Below are 22,160 nucleotides of genomic sequence, written 5' to 3' on the forward strand. Positions count from 1 at the left end.
ATCATTTGTCTCAATTTTTGAAGAAAAATCACTGGTCATGTTCATTCAGTAAGACACTATATCTGCGATCAAATTCACTGTGAAATTCAAGACAATTTAGGGTCATTTTTATTGACGTCTGTAAATCACAACACCGCGGTTCAACTCTTTATGATCTGACTTAAAAGTCAACCTAAAAATCATGCTAATAATCTTTCCAATAATTGAGTTCTTGCCTTCGAAACTAATGGGGCTTTTTACCGTCCTATAAATTCAAAACAAAAAATTCAGATCACATAAAACGTCAACCGAATAGGTTTCGTTCGTTGGCTTCGACGATGGAAAGGCATGCGCGCGTCACATCGCCGATAACATGATCGCGCAACAACAATACCGAGTTATAAATTATAATAATAGCCGAGGACATTGTAATCGGAGCTGCAATTAGTCTCAGTCGCTACTGGACGACCTGAGTGGGGAACGGGTTTATTGTGTTCGACCGTTATCGCGGCAATTTTTCATCGCGACTTCCGATAGAAAGTCGCCCTCTTCTCGTTTGATCGTTTATGCCCACTCGAAGGAATGTTTGCGTTTATCTATGTATGATTTTGAAAAAAATAAAACTTACAGATTTCTTTATCCATTTGTTTAATGACGATTATGACTTGTGGGACACCGAACGTTAAATCTTGAAAAGAGAATGATCATTTATGCTACTATTAGTCCGTCTTGCTTAATATTGGATACTAGAAAAACTTTTCTAAAGTTGGAGAGAAAAGAAAGAAATTTTTTCTTTAATTACAGAAGAATTATTTAAATTACTTAATATTTAATACATGAAAAAATTTTAAATATCTTTAAATAGTTTCTTAAAAATATTAAAATTATAAAAATATATTATATGAATAAATGCTGATACATTCGTAATGAGCATGATTTGTATTTTGATATAATTGGCTTTCTCACAATATTTAGAATAATCGATAGAATCGAGAATAATCGCAAATAATTGCGTCACTAATAAGACAAACGAATTTAATTGTTATAATTATCTTAGCTCTATTAAAATTGCGGAAGTGTTTTAAAACAGAAGTTATAAAACATATATTTTTTTTTCTTAATATACATTTATTAATATTAACATTTATCAATTTTAAACTCTATTGTCATACTGACGGAGTGACATATTTCGTAGGTCTCGATTACAGACTCGTACACGAAACGAATCAGTAGGTCACGTGTCGGTGTCGCCTCTCGAATTTCAAAAGCTTCTTAAAACCGGGTCTGAGAAGTGAGACGTACCTGCTACGTGTCATGATTATACGGTGCGTCGAAGTCGCTCGTTAAGAAAGCCGAAGGGGAAAGGGTAAAATCCTCCGTATATAAATATCGGCCAGTATTATGACGTCTCCACCCTTCCGAATCGGAAAACATGATAGGAGCGGCGATACGTTACAAATTGATCGCGTGAATATTTCTTTTAGCTATATAATTTGTACTATTGATTGTCAATATAGCACATAATATTTTTCCCTCTAGAAATATCAATTGATTCTTGAATAATTTAAAGAAAAAAAAATATTTAATCTAACAGACTTAATATGTATAATAATTATATGTAAATTTTATTTCTTGTATATATTACATTTTTTATTTTATTTTTTTTCCGCGGTTTTTATTTTACTAAAACTTTTCAATTTTTTTGTAAAATGTCCGTCATCGATTTTCCTCTTTTCTGCCAGAATGTTAAAAGTTACGACGATAAGGAGAATATTCGTATAGCGTGATTTCGCTAAACCGATAATATTCACGGGTACACTTGTACACATGGTGCTTCTAGTACCTCGATACTGGTGGATATTCTCGCTCTTTGTCAGCCATACCAGTCGAGTGTCACTCACGAGGAGAGTGCTTGAGACAGTGCAGAAGGCCTCGACTCTCCTCTCACTTTTTCCTCTTATATCCTCCACCTTAGGTGACGTCGCGGCATTTATAGTTTTTTCTACTCGTTGCGAATAACTTTCGGATCAGAACTAACAGAATCCTTTTCTTTCCTGAGAATTTTGATCTTCGAAAAGACTTAGAAGTAATAACGAGTGACTCTTCTTCGTGTGAGCGGAAAATATTGAAAAATATCAGAAAATATTGAGAAAATATAAAGGATTGCTAAGAAAAGAATGCATTTGAAAGCGTAGGATATAAAGAGAAACTCGCGTGTAAAGATTTAATTTGAAATAAACGGCAAATTTTTTATTAAGTATAAAAGTGTGAATGTTTCATTTTCCTTATAAACATATTTATTACCGACGATGAATTATATTTTTATGAGACAAGCATATCGTGTGATGCTTATACAGATAATACAATTATTTTGGGTAAAGAATAATTTTATATTTCTCATAAATTATAACAAAAAGCAAATATAATTGCATATGGATTTCAAGAAAAATTCTAAACATTCCCATATATGATTATTGAATGGCGTGAATTTTCAAGACAAGCTCTCGAATTTCAGTCAACGCTTGAAAGAAAGACCTGCTTTTGACAGATTCGTCGTCTTATCTCGCATGCGAAACGCAATTACATTAATGCATCATCGACGTCAGTAAGTGCCGTGGAGAAAACCGTCCGCGCAGAAAAATGGGGGGAAAAAAAGCGGAGCAGAAGGGATCTGAGGAGGAAAGGGATGGATGAGCCCTCCCGTCTTTCAGACGGCGTCTTCCCGTATCTAACATCGGCATTGGATGAAGAAGACGACGCGGCCGCGGTCGGCGATGTCTGCGGTAAATTCAAGACTTATAAAACGTACAAACAGACGAACTTCTTTCCAAGAAGAAGCTACCGCGTCATGCCGCCATCGTCGAGCGTATCGCGAATCACTCGCTGCCAAATGCCAATTATCTTTACTCGCCGCTGGCAATTAAGACGTGCCGCGCTCGTGGAACGACCGGGACCGAAGGGAGAAGAGGCGGTATATATCGGCTGCCAAGGGACGAAGAAGTACACATATTTCAATTTCGTCGAAACGAGAGCGTAAGCTCATTAAATATCGATAAGATGTCAATTATATAAATCGCAGAAAATACGCGTTCTTTTTTACATTAATAAATAACCCGAATCATAATAAATATCGTAATAAATAATTAATATAAAATATAATGCTTTGATAAAACATCATCAATTGACGTATTTTTGTAATGCGTTCTTTTTTTCAAAGTTATCTGCATCTTTGTAAAAAGAAAGTATAGATATAGGAAAATGTTATATATTATTATTCCCTTAAAATTTATTGAGCTTCAACCAATAGATCATTTTTTTGTTTTCAAAGAAATATAATTATATTATTATTATAATATTACTTAAAAGTTCTTCAATTAACACGATTTTTTATTTTATATTGTAAAAGTAAAAGAATCTCTATATAAATGTAGAAAATAAGAGCAACTTGAGATATTTTTTGAACTTAATTATTCTCCGTATTCTGTATTAAATTTGTAATTTTTGTATTGAAAAAATCTCTTGACAGGGTATATGGTTTATCATAATCTATCGAAATTTATTATGCGTCGAGAAGAGAACGAAGATTAAAATTCCTGGACGCGAGGCCCCTTTGGTTCTTACTGATAAACTTGTATCGGCACTACTATGTACCTAGGTGTGCGGTTTATCGATATCTATCGCGTAATTACCATGGTAACGCGACGATAAAACGCTACTCGTATTTGACTTGCTATTGACCAGCCATCGCGGTAAAACCCTTCTCTCTCTATGGGTATGCCGTCCCGTCTAGTTTCACACGTGGTGGATCTGCTACTCGTGTGTACCGAAAGAGAGCGATCGATTAGATTGCCTTGACGGGATCCTGATTTCACCTTTCCGCTCGTGAAAGAACAACGGAAGGGAAGAGATGTCGTCTCTTTGGTCGCCGGAAAACGACGCGTCGCGCGACTTCTCGGCGAATTTAATTGATAATCTCGGCGCGCGAGTAAATAGACGAAACTTATCTCGGTTATTTAGAGCGATTCTTAAAACAGCCTAATTGCCGCGCTAATTAGAGTTATCGCCGTATCGGCCGATAAGCTCTCTTCGATCCTTCTTCATATATCTGCCATACATATATGTATATATACCGAGTGATCGAAATAAAAGCTTCATGACGATCGTGTGCAAAACTTTCCTATAAAATATTATAATCTCAACTAATGAAATGCAAAACATCACTTTATTGAATAAAAAATTTTGAAATAATTATACAGTATCAAAAATTAAATATTTTTGTGCTGTTTTGCATTTTACAGTTTCAATGCGGGATTTATATAATAAATATTCTCGCTAAAAATATCAATGAAATTGTCGACTAAGCTTTTCAATCACAATGGTCTACGCGTGCCACGAGGCGAGATTTCGATGAATGGATAGATAGTAGGAAGGATATATGTATAACCAGCCGATATAGCATACCGTAATCTGAACAGCTGTAAGGGGTTTACAACTCTTTATTCTGCAGGACGCTGAATGCCCGAACTGTCGAAAATTTTATCAATACTATCGTGCTCAATGCTCAAATATTTAGTCATCGTATACGAAATGTCAACGCACTCGCGATCGGTTCTATTCTCGCAGGAGGGGAATGTCCTTTATTCGAGCGAAAAAATGAAATATCCTGATTTGAGCAAAGACGCTAATATAATGTTTGATTAGTATTTTTTTAGACGATTAAAATCAAATTCGTTCATATTATCAGCATGAAATTATATCAACAAGAAATGTATAATTAAAAATATTTATATCTCAATCGTACATTTGGTACTGACAATATTGACAATTTTTACGTATTTTAACTTCCATATCATCGTTATATTTAATAAATAGAAGTTACAAATTTAAAAAATCATATTTAGAAAAAATATGCCGAAAAACATACGTCAAATATTTGTATAAATTTCATAAAGTTATAAATATATATTTCTATTGACAAAATTTGTTTAACAGCTTAAACGTTTAGCAGAGCGCCGTTTCATTGAGATTCATTATGAAAATATATGAAGTTGAAAAGAGATATGGATATCGAGATAAACGAGAATTCCGTGATTTCTAGGAACCAGCACCCGGAAGTCATTCGATGTTAAAGAACGACCGCCTTCCAGTAAATCGAATATACGCGACGAAATTAAAATAGATAAAGCGTAAATAGCGATTCTTTCTGACACCCAGTAACCGTATTTCAATGGACAGTACTGTCACGTTTGCGTCACGATTGTTTCTCGGACACACTTCGCTACATCTTTTTCGTCCTTTCCACGGATTCCTATCATGCCAAAGGGTCAAGAGAGCTCAGGCACAATTTCCGTCGTCTGTTTCGTTCCGTTGCTTGTTCTCGTCGGTACTTTATCGAAATCTCGATGATTGACAACGATGCGAAGAAAAATCGGACGGCCATACGATGATACTAAGGGCTGACTCTCGTCAAGCTCATCGAGCTCTCCTCTTTCTTCGATGACGAGAAAGAAAAGGAAAAAAAGGCCAACCGAGTTGATCTAACCCAAAACCCATCGTAAACGATCGCCGGAAGAGTTATCGAGAGTTATTTTTATTAAAATGATCTGCCATAGCTCTAAACTAGACACACACGTGACTCAGTAAGAAAAATTAGAAAATATAATATAAATGTCGAAAAAGAAGAGTACAGAATTCTCAAACACATGACAAGAAATTCAAACATCTTCTTTGTGACGAACAAAAAATAATTGTGATGTCTAACACATTTAGAAAAAGTTGTAAAAAATGCGATTTAAACTTAGACTAATGATTTATCCTATAAAATATTATAATACTAATGATTTAAAATATTAAATGATTCAATGATTTATCCTATAAAATATTATAATACTGATGATTTAAAATATTAAATGATTTAATGATTCAAAATATTGATAATAAAATATTATAATACTAATGATTATCCCGCGAATTTTCGAAATCTACGAGAGTTTGAATTCAAGTTAAATGCTGTGAGTGTCAAAAAAAGTACACGTGTCAAAAATATACGCATGCAACTGCCGTATCATTTACACGTGTGTGTGCGCACCTCCGCTCCTTTTAATCTCCTAGACGCGGATAAGTGACATAAAAGTCGCGACATTCCCACGTTCCTCGTGCCGGGTGGATTTCGATAAGCGCCCTGTTTGCTCGACGTCGACCCAGAGTCTATTCGCGGTTTTTGGGCTGTTAAAAAAGGAAAATAAAGGGCTCGACAAATATTTGAGACGCGTTATTACCGCGTGTGACCTAGTCCGCGTTATACTTATATTTCCATTTCGTTATATGCATATATCGTTGCAAATATCATTTAGGAAAGCGAGATAAAAGACTCAACGTTGATGTCGCCGAATCGTCGCACGGTTCTCCTGCGTTTACGCGAATACAGTTAAATTCGAAAACCTAAGTCTGCCGGTATAAAATTTTTATTTTTAAGAATCTGCATTTCTTCTAATAAATCAAAAAATTATGCTGAAATTAATCAAAATAGCTTCGATTGAATTCCAGATTCACACATTCCAGATGAATCTATGAATTTTATATGATTTGTCATAATTTAAATTATACACATTATTATACGGAACAAAATATAAAAGTGAGACGATACTAATAAGTATTTCTATATAAAATCATATGAACCGTCAAAAAGTGTGATAAAAAATATACGCGTCTATATGTAATGTGGGAAATTAGGAACAAAAGGGATTAAAAATATGTGGCAAATTGATTTTAGTCTCTTTTTGTTTTATTTCTACAAATTAGCGTACATCTCACTTATAAATTACGATTTAATGCTCGCCTCCCAACATGCACAACTACACCGAGACATTAACCTACGCTTTTTCTATCAATTCTCGTAATATTGTGAATAAATATCTAAGTACAAAAGCACGGCTGTCAGCGTAGTAACTAGTGTTAATAATATATGCAATCTATATATTTTAGTACGGAGCTGTAAGCTCATTTACATTAGCTGCACGCTCGATATTCAGGCTAATCGGTCCCTCGATATATCGGTCGTCTCCGGCAGCGATTTTTTTTACAGAATCCAAATTAATTCAGAAGAACTGCATTTGTGATTTTCAAACACAATAGAAAGAGGATAAATTTCTTATAATATTAAATCTTCAATTTTTTTATTTCCGCAATTAATTTCCTTTTTTCAAGAAGGTCAGAATATAATTGGAATAGTCGAGATGATCCGCGAGTTTCGACTACGCGACAATTTTTAAATTCTGAAATACTTTGGATCATAAAATAAAAAATTCCAAGCGTACATTTGTTGCCACCCTCGATCGTATTTCAGCCGTTTATTTGAACGAGACGTGCGCGAGCGTACGGCAAACCGATCGACGATTTATAGCGTCCGCGCGTCTCGCGTATATATGTAGTATAGTATATATTATTACATTTGGAACGCGCCGTTGGGCACCGTATATATCGAGCGGCCGCCTGTTTGTTTGGCCTGAAATTCTGCGCTTTGGAATGGCCGGCTGTCATGGAATGATGTCATGGTGAGTATCGTGGCCGCGCCTCGTCTACATAGTAGAGACTCTCAAGCCGGAGAATGGCTAATCTGCCATTTTCGTATCGAGCAAAAAGTATGTAACATGACCGTTTCTCGGATTCAATAATTATAAATAATTTTATATGAATATAATTATACCAACAGATATATTATAAAACGAGAAGAATATTAATATCTTATTTTTAAAAAAATGTTACAATTTTTTATTTTATTTTGAGAAGAAAATCTTTGTTCTCTCTTTTGTTAAAACAATAAAATTAAATTCAGCAGAAACACATAACGACACTAATTGTAGCAATATAATGATTTGCCAGACGCAAAACTATAAATATTATAGCAAAGGTATATTTCATATAAAGATATAAGTTTTCAAAAATACAAACATTAAGAAAAAAAAATAAGTGAAGAAATGTGAGTCTGCCTGTTTATCTTAAAATATTGAAAACAAGGAAAAATATAACTCAAGTGATTTAATTCTGCCAATCTCGGACTTGTGAGTATCTCTAGTAAAGATATATCTACAGTAAATTAGAGAGCGCAACCACTCCGATCTATATATATATTTCCCTTTATATTCTTTGTAAAATAAGGAGAAAAAAGATAAATTTGCGACGAATTTTAAAGTATTTTTTCAAAATATTCACAATATTATATAAATGCCATATATATTATGCTCTTTACATTCTGCGCTTTTCAAAAGATGCGATTCGATGCAACAAACTCTTTCCTGTTTGGCTTATACTTGTATATTGCTTGTTTTAGTTAGTTTAAGGCAGATATATTACATATGTAAGCGTTTGTAGAATTTGTACGTGGAATTAGAACGCAATAAGATTTCAATCCCAGTCGTAAGTTTTCAGAAAAAGATTCTCGAAATATATAACTTTCATATTTATTGTACTTCTCTTTTTAGATTCGCAATGCTATTATAGACGTTAGAAATAATATTAAGATTTCCTTCCTGAGGAAGGAACGCTCTCCTAAAACCGATCCACGAGTGATAACTGAAATATTTGCGTACGCTAATGTTATAAACTTTATCACACAAAGCTCGCGCATTAGCTGCGCATTCTGCGTACAATTCGCGACCAAAATCGCATATATATTTATTAATATAATTCGTCTTTGTAATTATAATCGTTAATTACGTTGTATTTGGCTATCTTTCAGGCTCAATGCCCAGCAATGCCGCAGGAATTTAACACCGCGGTGATTAATCCAATTTGTTTATACAATCTGCGTTTGTAACTCTGCGTCGATATAACTAAAATAGTCGACGTAAAAAAATAAAGTGTCTTTAACGCGTCATTTAACGCGTTTTATACAAAAATATATCCGTAGAAGTATCTACACACAAATATTATTTTAAAGGCAGATCTTTGAAAGATTTGTATATCGATATTTTCTCGCACGAGAAGTGTTTCTCGATTGAAAAATCTAATTATATTATTAAAAATAAAACAACACATGCGTAAATAAAAGTTGGGATTAAAACCTTCCCTTCTCCCTGTGTAACAAATCTTCGATTCTTAAATAATTTAAAAGGCAATTTCAATCATTATATAATTTTATGTTGATGTATTAGCGCGTAGTAAATTTATTTTATTAAATATAGTCATTAAGTATTTAATTGATGTGTGAAAATTTCGAATCAAAGATAATATTTGTCGATATATTAAGGAAAAATCAGTATATCAAATTTCAAAAATCTATCTTTAAAATACTTTTCAACGATCTATGCGAATTTTTTTACTCGCTTATTTGTGCGTAAATCGAATATTCAATGATATCTCCTACGGCGCATATTAGCACTCCATAATAATGACAGACCATGGTCGCGTTTACCTGGTTTTGATCCTACATGTAATTTGGCCACGTCTCGATGCCAGGTACGTAGCGATGAGCATATTGCGTATAAGACGTGGACACGTGCGGATGGCCCATCTGCGCGTTCGCGTGCGAGTGATGTGCGTTATGGGCAGATATGTACTGGACCGGTGGAAGGGGAGGCTGTAACTCGTGGTACCTGACCATCTCCTGGGTCCTATCCTCCCATGAAACCTCCGCGATCGCTTGCTCCGAGCAGTGGCGCTTGATCGGCCTCTCGATCTCCTCTTCATATCTGCAAGCAACGTATATCTCGACATCTCATAAAATGTATCAAAAAATCAGCAGAAATAGACGGAAGAAAATAGAAAGCATTTATGAACGATATTCAGATCCAATATAATCGAATTTCCTCGAAAAAGGACACACAGGAATATAAATACATCATGCAATATTCAATTGTATGAATAAAGCTTATAAATTAAAATGTAATCATTATAACTCTTTAAATAAAATATAATTCCATCTTTCATATTTCAAATGTCGATTATTCTCACAGAACATATATTTTTTTTTTTTAAATTGCCCTTATTTTATAATCATTTCTTTAGATTTAGATTCAAGGAAACTTTCGAGAATGCCATAATTAGATCTACGTTTTTTCAGTGTGCAGTCTTCATCACAACTTGTAAACGAAAATAAGATGAGATTCTGTACCTGTTAACTAGCCATTGCGAAGTGGTGGTGACTTGCACAGGTGGATATTGATGTATCGGCGCGGTCTGGGGTGGTAGATACTGGTCGAGCTCGCTGCTCTCGACCTCGCACTCTTGGAAGTTCACCGGGAGATTCAGGCCGAGCCCGCCCAAAGTGCCAAGGCCATTCAACTGGTTTTCCTCGCCGGAAAGGCCATCTCCGACTTCGATGTATCGAAGATCGACCGCCGGCTGCTGATGCGGAGAATCGCTCGATGGCGTATTGCTAATTAATTCCTGGTAGTACACAGTATTGTTCTGCGGAGGCTGATTGGTCTGCACATCAAGCATTATCATTTCGCGTGACCTCAATGATTAGACATGATCGGGGATGCAAACCACGTCCATCGAGCAAGAGGTATAGCCTTAGATAATTATATTTGCGAAATCGGTTACTTTCTCTCTTTAATACGTGTGTATGAATATTTAAAACAATTAATATAGATTTATTTCATTTATCTTATATATGTATTTTTCGCAATAATTTCATTAATAATTATATAGCTTAATATTTGTAATATTTTAAAGAGATAAAACAACAAAAATATATATAATACATACATACATATATCGTATATATATATATGAATATTTAATTATCTAAATGAATATTTTCTCATTATAGATACTATAAAATTTAGAGTTGCAAAAAATCATAAAGGAAGAATTAGATACCTGATTGACATAATGCTGTCCTCTGGGTGTCGTAGGGGGTGTCGGCGGTGAAAGACCTTGACTGGGTGTCGTCGGTGGCGAGGAGCTCACGCCACTTTGTGGTGAATTAGGTCCTTGCACGCCCCTAGGACTCATGTCCTCCTGTTTCAACGACCTGGAAACGCTAAACGTCACGTTGCTCTGATTCCTCGAGGGTGAACTGTCACGACCGGAAGAAGGCCCGTTCTGCTTTCGACGTCGTGGTTGATACTTATAATCGGGATGCTCGCGCTTGTGGATAACGCGCAAGCGATCGGCCTCCTCAATGAAGGGTTTCTTATCGTTATCGGACAGGAGCCTACAACCAGTCGTGGTAATAAAAATAAAATAAAAATAAATACAATAAAAAATTTTTGAATTGCACTAAATAACATAATTATTTTTTTATTCTCTGACAGATAGATATATTGTATTATATAAAAAGCTAATAGTGTATTTTAAACTTCAGTTGAATATATATGCTTTTATACGTTTCTCTACACATGTATAAAGCACGTATATATATATATATATATATATATATATAAATATTGTGAAACAATTCTCAAATTCGACTGTATGTGAAATCTGTCGTCGGATCGACGTGATTCATGTCTCTCGCGCTTGCGTGTACTTATACACACGAACGACCGTCTCTCCTCGCGCCGCTCTGCATCAGAAGAGGCTTGAACGAGAGCGTTTCCATCGGCGTCTGATATACTCTCGAAGAGTCGAAATGAGGGATCTGGTTAGTGTTTCTGGGTGCGTTAAGGCGCTCATAAACGTGCACAACTGACACGTCGACTTCGGACCGCTTCGCAGCAGTCGACGTGCGGACTTTCTCGGTGCCCGGTTATGGTCCTTAATGCTTTGTGTTTATATTCCCACTAGGTTTGTAAACTCCGATAAGATTTTCCGGTATAATAGAGAACGTCCAAGAGAGATTTCGAGAATTTTCGTCACGCTTCACTGCTAATGATTTATATCGCGATTCACGTTTCTTATTCTTTAAACATGCTATCAGTATATTAATAAATAATAAATAAATGTCAATAAATTTATCTATTAACTTGCAGGATAATCTTAGACCGCGTTCTGTCTTTGATATCCTTGATTTAAATGATATCCTTTGATATCCTTGATTTAGAGAATTAATTCTTGTTTGATAATTTGATATTTTTATTTTCAAATATCTTTATTTAATCGCTAAAATTTAATTTTTCAATTAACGTATATATTGTAAATAATATATTTCGCATATTATGCGAAATAAAAAAAAGACTATTGTCCTAAAAATCATCTGAGGAAGCTTTTAATGTGTTATCTGGCGTATTTGCAAGCTCGTGGGATTTAAATTCCACGACAGAAGCTAAGCTCTCAAACGGGTTGACACACGTTGAAGGCGCGTATCTTAAGCTTAACCAACGCTGTTTTGTCACTGACGGAAGGGAAGATAGAGATAGATGGAGTGGAAGACGGATAAAGAGTGAGAGAGGAACGAAGAGAAAGCACATCTGGTCAATGGACTTGCCATGAGCTTTTTTCCACCAGTGGGTGCCGACGATAGCGAGTCGTCGCGGCTTCCTTTTTCTCCGCCAGATGCAATACAACCAATTTAGGGTCAACCAATTTAGATCTGCCTGTCGCTAGAGAGAGTATCTTTTACTTGTATATATCAGTAAATATGTTACCTCGCATAAAGAAGGAGGAAAGTTATTCACACGGCCAAAGAACGCGCAATTCAATCTCGATGAATCTTCATCATGGGATTTTAATTGAATTATCACGCCTGTCATCTCAGATAATCGTCGACAAATCGTGAAATTGCCCGACTTTCTCGAAACGTTCCTTAATTAAAGTGTCAAAGCAGCAGTGATCGTTTGTCACAAGATATATGTAATGTCAAATATTAAAAAATTGCACCCAATAATTTCAAATAATAATAACTTCATATAAAGGCAGAGAAACACTCTGTATAATTTCTGCAAGCACGATACAGACTTAAGCGACAATAGAATTATAAAGTTTCTAATCATTGTTGAAAGGGTGATTTACGCTTTTAGTTAGCGTTGATAATGCTACCGCAGGATCCTAAGAAAGAACGTTCGAAGGAAGTCCGATGTATGGAAGAATCTTTCCTTCCGGGAGATAAGACAGATTTACCTGTTCTCGTCACGCGCTATTTGCAGGCAGATCCGGGGAGCAGAAGGGCAGGTTCGGAAAAATTCACCTGACGGGCACAAGGCGCCTATTGTGGTCCCTGGGGGCCCCTTTATCTCCGGCAGGAACCGGCCGGCAGCTGCGAGCACGCGCCAAGGATGAACCAGAGGGGATATCTGTTTTCCTTTTGTCGACAAACACGTCGCGTTTGGTGTATCCGAATGGCGATACGTTTTGAGACGGCGCAAAGAGACGGGGAGAAAAGAAAGAGAGAGAGTACGAGAAAAAGATTTATTTCTAGGCATTCTAGCACCTGGCCCTGTTATCGAGATCGACATGAGACAAATCGGCGTCGAAGTCCGCAAGGATTCAACGGGTCAACTGACATGATCGCGATTAAAATTCTTGTGCCAAAAGCATCAGACAAATTCAATTTTCATTTCGTTTCAATTATCATTTCGATTATTTATAGGGATCATTTATACTATAATTATATTTTTTCTTTAATTTTACATTTTTGTACATTTAAACATTTCTCTAATTTTCATACTTTTTTATATTTAATTCCATTTTTTTTGTATATGTAAGGTCACATATTGTAATTCAACTGTAACAATATTTTCTTTATCTACTTATTATCTCATCTCCTTTATTCACCTCTTATAAGCAAAGCCTCAAACCACCGCGTACCATTTCGATCTGTATATCCGACGATCTTCGCTGAACTTTGTATTTTATCGGCCTCGTCGGTTTGTAAGCAACCTCATCCATGTAAAACAATCACTCTAGTTCTGTGTTCATTTTCGAAGATGACTATATCTTTTGTTTATGCGCGTAAGATAGATCAAAACGTCAGAGCGATGCATGGCAATCTCTCTCAATCGCGTAAATTCGATTCTTTGCGCACGACGAAGGAATCTTAAAAACGATTTGGCTAGTTAATTTACGCCTATTACAAGAGGCTCTGGCGTAATCATGAAAATATCTCTCGTGTTCGGACGAAAGTGTTAATTGGTACTAGGTCCATACCGAAAAGGTGTTAAATAATGACTTTTTAAGAGCCGAAACGTAAGATGAATGTACCCTGTCTCAAGGACGATTGTTGCTTCTTTCAAATTACAAGCAATCATAAAATTATTTCCGCTTTTAATTTTTAATTTCTGTCACCAACGTACAATATTCTTTTCCTTTCTATCCTTCCTGCATGTACGTCCTGATTGTACGAGAAAAGATATAGATTTAAATATACGAATAATAAACGTTACGGACGTTTTCATCGAACGTTGATTTCATCGACACGCGTTACAGACCGAGAGATTGCTAATGACCCTCGATATAGTGTTAAGAAAAAATCGATTGATCTTTAATGTTGGATAACGTTTTATCTTTCGGCAAAAGCTCCGCCGTGACAATCGTCGGGATATCAATCGTCGATCTTTGGCGAGCAATCGCGATCGCGACCGGTGTTATTAAATGATTCGCAACGGGGGTCCTTGTCGGCGCGTCCTCTGATGATCGTTATATGGCCCACTGGGGCACCTCGTTAGTCCCAACCAGGAAACGGAATCATCCACAAGTCATCCTGAAGCCTACGTATACAGGGTGTGTCAAAATCAGGTACTCTTTCTCCCTTTCTTTTTCCCTTTCAATCTTTTTTTTTTGTTTTAACTCTAAGAAACATAATTTTCAAACGCTAAAGCTTTGAAAGCTTGAAAGCTTTTAAATGCGCTACAACATTTAAATGGAAAGATTTTTTCAATAAATGTTGCTATAGTTGTTATTTATAATATTCTAATAGTGTTAAAAATTTGGCACAAAATACTTTACAAACATCTTTAATTATTAGGTAAATTTTTAATCATTGGCATATATTTCACAATTTAATAAAGTACATTGCACACACGTTTTGTTTATTTAAAATGTTTTGTTCTATTTTCTTGATTGCCAATTTTTCTTTTTAAGAACAATATTATAATAAGATATAAAAAATTTAAATTTAAATCTAAAAGATGGAAAATTTTAAGCGGTACACGAAAAATTAAAAATTATTCGAATATTAAGGAGAATCTGATTGTAAAAGGGGGTTTATAATATTCTAATAGTGTTAAAAAATTTGGCACAAAATACTTTACAAACATCTTTAATTATTAGGTAAATTTTTAATCATTGGCATATATTTCACAATTTAATAAAGTACATTGCACACACGTTTTGTTTATTTAAAATGTTTTGTTCTATTTTCTTGATTGCCAATTTTTCTTTTTAAGAACAATATTATAATAAGATATAAAAAATTTAAATTTAAATCTAAAAGATGGAAAATTTTAAGCGGTACACGAAAAATTAAAAATTATTCGAATATTAAGGAGAATCTGATTGTAAAAGGGGGCCGCCGACGGCATGTAAAGTGTGTTCCTCGCTGTTACATATGTGCGACCGTAGTTCACGGGTCTCGAGAAGCAGGAACACTTGTACCACGTGCAGCCTAGGCGCCACGTGTGGTACGAGTGTGTTTAATATACGTGCCGCTGAAGTAAAAAAGGAACATTCGCGAATTCGTTGGTAAAAATAGAACGGGTTACGTACGTGAACAAGTGGTCGCGGGAATTGGAACGCAGTGACTCCGAACTTTCACGTAATCCTCATTGGACGACGTTGACTCTTTCCGGTCCAGCGATTTTGATCGAAATCGCATGCATTGTCTTACATAAGCGAGATCGTATAATTTCGAAATCGTTTGGAAAAAAAACGCTATCTTTATTTTTTCATGGCTGAATTTCATCTAAATTTAACTATAAAATTAAAAATATTTTGAATTTTTAGAGAACATAATTTACACGCAGTATAGAACCACTAATAAGTTTATCAGAAATGATTGAGAAAGAAATATGTTTTAAACATTTAAATGAACAATTGCAATTATCGTTAAAATTGTTGATTTACTACTACATATTAAAATTGTATCATATCGCATTCATATCAATATTAATACAATTAGATTGTAATATCGCCAGTCTTGGCCAAGATTATACTCGCTTCCTCGAGTAAATCCAAAGCGCGAGCTTTGAAACCGTTAAATCGACGATAAACACACAGGTGGCTTCGAATCAACGACAGCTGAAACGATCAACACAGATTTCCGTGCGGCTCGCAATCCGATTTTTTGACATCTCTATCTCTCATACCTATATCTCAGACACATATAATAGATTTTTTATCATACGATTCTAAAAAAAAAATATAGAGCGAAGCGAGGAGAATATATTTTTAATCAATTGTTAATGGTAGACTAAAAATGTAAGGTGTAAAATTTAAAATTGTACACCAACCAAAATAATTAAACATCGTATCTCGTAAAAATTATAGAATATATAGAATTTATCATATTACTAATTTATACTACTGTTGCAATCTGACTTGTAAAAAATTAAATGATTGTAAAATATTGATGCAAGGCTAAAGAACGTCACGACACTCACCGCCATAACTTTCCTAGCGTTTTTGACAGCTCGGCGTTGTGAAGCTGAGGATACTGATCGGCCAGTTTTCGCCTAGCAGCCTGGGCCCACACCATAAACGCGTTCATGGGCCTCTTGACATGGGCCGCCCTTTTGTCGCCGGAGCCCCTGCAATTCGAAGACATTATCTTCATTGGAAACGATAACTCTTTACAAATTTACGTGAACGCACGCAAGTGTGTTAATCGCTACAAAGCTATCGATTTATATATATATATATATATATATATGTTCGCAAGAAAAAAAGATTCCATTTATTTAATTATTACGGTTACTATTAATAGAGTTACCTTAATAATTAATGTACAACTGACATGACATGTAATTCGTTTAACGCATTATATAATATACTCTGCAACACAATTTTGATATATCTACGGCAAATCTTTTTTTTCTACTAAGCATTCTTCTTCAAATTTTCACGAAATTGCATACATTCTTGCTTTTCAATAATTTTAAAAGCCGCATATGATGATAGGTTTTTTTAGATCACCCGATCGCTGATAAAAATAAGAGCGAAATTTTACGGCGGTAAGAACTTTCTCCCTTTCTCGCTCTGTCTCTATCTATCTATCTCTATCTCGTCGACTATTCTGGCAGATAATCTGGTGACTTGCAGAAGAAAATAACCAGAGGCGAGACGGCACGTATATATACATCTACACACGTATACATATCCGTATCGGGTTTTGCCGCGGCGGGCTACCCCGGGTCATCCTGGCGAGCGTGCGGAGCGTTTAAAACCGGCCTTAAAATAACACCGTGGCTGCCGACGTGTGACGGGTATATAGGAATGGACGTATCCCTTTCTTTCCGAGAAGATGACTTCATAAAACTTTTGCCTTGTCCAGCCGGGGATCGACGTGACTGACGTGATTGCCGCGCCGGAGAGATATCCTGACCCTTCTGTTTTTCTTTTTGCCCTTAATCGAGGATTCTTTAAGGACTCGCGCGGTCCCGAGTGAATCATGATGCGCAAAAGAACGGACGGCATACGATATATGAGATTAATCTTTATCAGAAATCTTTGGACACAGATAAAAAAAAAAAAAAAAACGTTGCTTTTTACACTTTAAAAGAAAATGAAGCATTGAAATGGATGTACAACAGAAATAACAGTACAGGGTAATAATTTTAATATTAGATCAATATATGTATATCACGTATGTATTTATATGTATGTGTGCTACTAATGTCGCGATTAAAGTCCTGCCGAGGGAAACAGAATCCAAGGATATAACGTGTAGTTAATAGTAGCTTATGTAATCGGACCTATAAGAGTTCGATTCGCGCGTGGATTACATGGGGATAAGCGTGGCGAATGCGCGTAACACGGGTGAAAAGGACTACGGCGTGCGTCTCAAGGATTCGAAAGCGGTCCCCCCTTCCCCCGTATATTTCGGCCTCTTTGAAATGAGAGGGGCGTTAAATCCGTATGTAAACCCGTGGAGCCGTTGGTAATTAGCGTGGGCTCACTAACGAGGGTTTTCACGGCGCTCCTCGACGTGAACGCGGCATACACGATGTATACGCGTCACGACGCGCGCGTGTTTTACCTGGATACACGCAAAAAACATTTACGTGTGCGACTTGACGTTCGCGACGTAGGCGTGGTACTGCGTAAAATGGCACAAACGTGCAGCTTTACAACAGAAACATCGAAAGCCTAGGGTCTCATACGAACAGAATGCCAGTATAAAAATAAATTAACGTAAGCATGAAAAAAGAATTATAATTCTCTTTTCGTAATATATATTTGAATTAAGAAGTTAAAAATTATGCGTCTTAAATTTAATTTATCTCGACTTATTATTTGAAAATGTTTGCGTAATATTTATCTTAAAATTTTTTCGGTTACGTTAATGCACTCGAAAATTAATATTATATGTTCCAGAAGCAGAGATAATCTCGCAGCTTCTGCGAAATGCGCAATATACTCCCACGGAATCCATGGGTATATTAAAAACTGGTGTATTTTATCGGTCTCTATCGTCAGGAATAAACACCGCACCCTGCAGCTACCCCGAGATAACCCCGTAATTGAGGGTTAGCGATAAGCGCGATACACACGCTCCGTGATTTCCGTTGTAGCATGCTTTCCTCTACGATCAAATCACATACCTAGCATAATTGCTCTTCTGTTTTGTCAAATTCTTTCCGCGTTTTATCTTCGATCGCACGCGATAGCTGAGATCTTCCGGAAGATCTTTTTACGCGTTTAATGACATTAAAATAAAGAAATCATAAGCAGAAAATCTTCTTTATATATTTTTGTAGATCACTTTTGTGAAACTTCAGTTCATTTTTATAAAAACGGAAAGCAATCCCGACTGTATCGCAGCAATGAAGAATATAAAATCACAGCATCGACAGGCATTACGTCGCGGATCGACCGGTCGCATTGCACAATTTTCTGCATATCGAGGTCGCGCGTATGATTTTATCGAGCTCGTCGCGATCTAATAATTTTTCTCCGCGAGCATGATGCACCGAGGACACATCGCGATGACTCTTCTCGCAATCGCGGAAAGAAATCGCTTTTTATTTCTTTTTTTTTTCCCCCGACCGTTATCAGTTATCTCGTCAAAGACCGGCTTCCTTCCCACGATCGACGAGCAGCCGTGCGAGGGACGCGGCGATCGGGCATTAATTAGCCAATTTGCGTTAATTGGCGGCCGAGGACATTTTCCCGCGAGGCGCGCGTTTCCCAGGCCGGGGAAACGAGTGCGTCATAATTGAGTTAGCGTTACGTATTTTTAAGACCGCGCCACGCTCCTCCTCGCCCTCTTCTCCTCTCCCCGGCAACTTCGTCGCATCCGTTTTTCTTCGTTCCTTCTCTCTTTCTTTTCATTTTTTTTTTCTTTCTTTTCAACGTTACCAACGCGCGGTTGAAGCCCGCGAGGCTTAACGGCAGTCACGTGTGCGTACCTGCGTATATGTATGTTAACGCGTCGCTAATACGACTCACGGTGATTAAAATGCTTCACGAAATATGAAGAAATACAAAGAAGCTAGAAAACGAAAGAGGTTTCAAAAACGCACTTCTATTTAAACAATTAATTAACTTTTCTCTGTTAAGAACAGAAGAATTAAATATATCGATACCTTAGAATATATCAACGTGAAATATAAAATAGCAATACAATATTGAATTATTACATATCATTTTAAAATATTTTATTCGTCAAATAATAGTGTAACTTTGCGCAAACATTAATTATATCAATGTTTTCCAAAATTTTTTCATCTTTCTTTCCATCACACATTCTTAACAAAATAGATTTTCCAATGATAAAATTTAAAAAAGACAAAGGAGAAAGAGAAAAATATAAATTTATTGCGTGATACACTTACTTGGTAGCAACGGGTACCAGAGTCCAGTCGTATCCCTGAAGAACCTTGGCGACGGCGGCGCTGATCCCTTCGCCGCCATTGGCAGCTACCGTCGCCGCGGCGGCGGCTGCCGCTTTACCATTACCGTTAATGTTATTATTATTGTTGTTGTTGTTGTTATTAATATTATTGTTTCCGCCTGGCGACGAAATGGACGTACTAGAGCTTTCCGGCTTGACGTCGTTCATCTTCATCCCTTTAGTCGCGTCGTCGCGCGAACAATGAGAACCGCGAGGATCGAGTCGAGAAGTCGCACAATCAGTCTTACCGATTTATCACGCGCAACACGCGGAAAACACGCTCATCTCGTCTCAACCGTCGTGAAGAATAGCCGTCAATCAATTAATTGTCGCTGCCGTTTCGTTATCGTTTTATCATCGCGGCGTGTCACTTTTTTTTCGCGATTCTTCACTCGGTTAGTTTTGCCGTCGTTGCAGATCTCTTTGCCGTCGATATTATTTTCCTTCTCTTTTGGAAGTCACGTTTCGACTGTTGATTGTTGTCGCGTTTAATTAATTTCGCTCGCGATTAACTCGCAGTGACGCGTATCTCGCGCGTGATTCGGTATGCGTATCTTTTATTTATTGTGTTCGCCTGTTTGCTCGTCCCAATTCGCCAATTCCGTCACTTCTTATCTGCGCCGCTTTTCTCTTTGTGTCTGTATCTCGGCGCTGGAAAGTCTCGCGCTTAATCTCTTTTCTGAGAGGATAAATTCGAACGATGAAACTGTGGATCGCGCGCTAATTGCATCCTTCGATGGTCGGTGTTTTTATATTTTTCGGTGGATCATTGTACTTTGCTTCAGCGATTAGCGGTTATCCTCGATTGGATAGCACGTGTTTTTATACATGTCAAACTGACGTTTGAACGGAATCTTGTATCGGTCTACCATTCGATGTGTACTCTTAGAAAGAGACAATGATTACATCCAAGTATTGTTACGTCGTAAAATCGTCCGTAATGTCACTGAAGAACAGAATTGTTCTTCACAGCATCCTTCGCAGCATATGACAGAGAGTTTTAATAAATTCAAGCGTTCAATTGTGCTGTGTGAAAAACAATTTAACTCGCACCAGTTCTGGCCCAGTCTTGCGAGGCTATGGAACTTGCTCGACTCCTGCACCTCTTATTCTTAATAGAGTTTCTTTCGTGGGTGTTCAAATATTTCACATATCGATACCGTGACTTCGGAGAGATTTCGAAATTCCTTCGCCGGGACGAACCGGGTTCGCGTTCGCGTAAAACTCGCGCCGAGTTCAAAGCGGGGTTCGTGGATGCTTGTCGCGCGATCGGCGCTCGAGTGAGGTGGTTGCATCGCCTCGGGGCAGTTTCCACCACGAGGCTGACATCGTTTCTCAGCTGGTTCGTTTGGGGGCGGGGCAAAGGCAGCGTGCTGGTAACACTTGTTGCTCCGTAAGTCTCGGCAAGTCCGTCGCGAACACCGGGAGAGAGATCGACCCTGCTACGGTGGGGCAACAGTGGTAGCGAGATGAGGAGAGACGCGCGAGGCATTCGTTTCGCGTATCTTGCGGTCGTCGTTAGACTCTGTATGCGATGAGGACCACGGCCAAATAAGGCAGTACCTCCATGAGAGAGAGATTGGCTACACTTTTCGCTTTTTCATATTATACGCTGTCTGCGTTTGAAATTGAATTTTTATTATAATTAACATCAATAATAATAAAAAAATGCGAGCACAATGTAATTAATAATAGAAAATATTATGTAATTAAAATTAGTTGTAGAAAAAAATATATATATAATCTAAGATTATGTATATTCCATCTATTATATATTATATATTTTAAGTTGAAATATATACAAATTAAAACATTTTTCGTATAAAGTAAAGAGAGAGAAAAAGAGAGAGAGAGAAAGAGAAAGAGTTTTGACTATTAAAAAAATATTACGCTTGTAGTATGCCAAGCATTCAATCGTCTTTCGGTGTCGATTTAATTAATAGCTCCAATATGTTACATTAAATATTACAGCGTTATCTTTTTAAAATTCTTCTGACACTTACTGATATGCCAAAGATGGAAACAAAATCTCATCTATTTTGTTGGCCAAAGTAAGAGTCTCTTGTTGCAACAATGTTGCATCATATGACTGCAACATTGTCGTATTTTGGCAATTTTTTAGCACGAGAGATTACCGACAATGGGACCATAATAATATCGCGATCTCCCTTTCGTTCTTGGACAGGTCATCCTCCCTCCTTCCTCCCCCATTTCCTCCCTCTTCATACTGCCCGGATCGCCGGTCATT

General features: G+C 36.8%; 1 protein-coding gene across 3 annotated transcripts; it reads right to left on the minus strand.

Annotated features, from left to right (window-relative positions):
- Positions 1–6,741: 6,741 nt before the first annotated feature.
- LOC115240728 (transcription factor SOX-9-like) lies at positions 6,742–21,343 on the minus strand. 3 transcript variants are annotated; one of them, XM_029816062.1, is made up of 5 exons: positions 19,854–21,343; positions 16,461–16,589; positions 10,804–11,140; positions 10,091–10,404; positions 6,742–9,668 (listed from the first exon to the last, which is right to left on the minus strand). In XM_029816062.1, the coding sequence occupies exons 1-5, from the start codon at positions 20,084–20,086 to the stop codon at positions 9,404–9,406; spliced, it is 1,278 nt and encodes a 425-aa protein (XP_029671922.1). In that variant the 5' UTR covers positions 20,087–21,343; the 3' UTR covers positions 6,742–9,403. The 3 variants fall into 3 exon arrangements, with proteins under 3 accessions (XP_029671922.1, XP_029671921.1, XP_029671923.1); XM_029816061.1 differs by having other exon boundaries at positions 16,461–16,607; XM_029816063.1 differs by lacking the exons at positions 16,461–16,589; positions 19,854–21,343 and adding an exon at positions 12,985–13,400.
- Between the last annotated feature and the right edge of the window lie 817 nt (positions 21,344–22,160).

The sequence above is a fragment of the Formica exsecta genome, unplaced genomic scaffold (genome assembly GCF_003651465.1).
Source record: "Formica exsecta isolate Colony F162 unplaced genomic scaffold, ASM365146v1 scaffold444, whole genome shotgun sequence".
NCBI lineage: Eukaryota > Metazoa > Arthropoda > Insecta > Hymenoptera > Formicidae > Formica > Formica exsecta.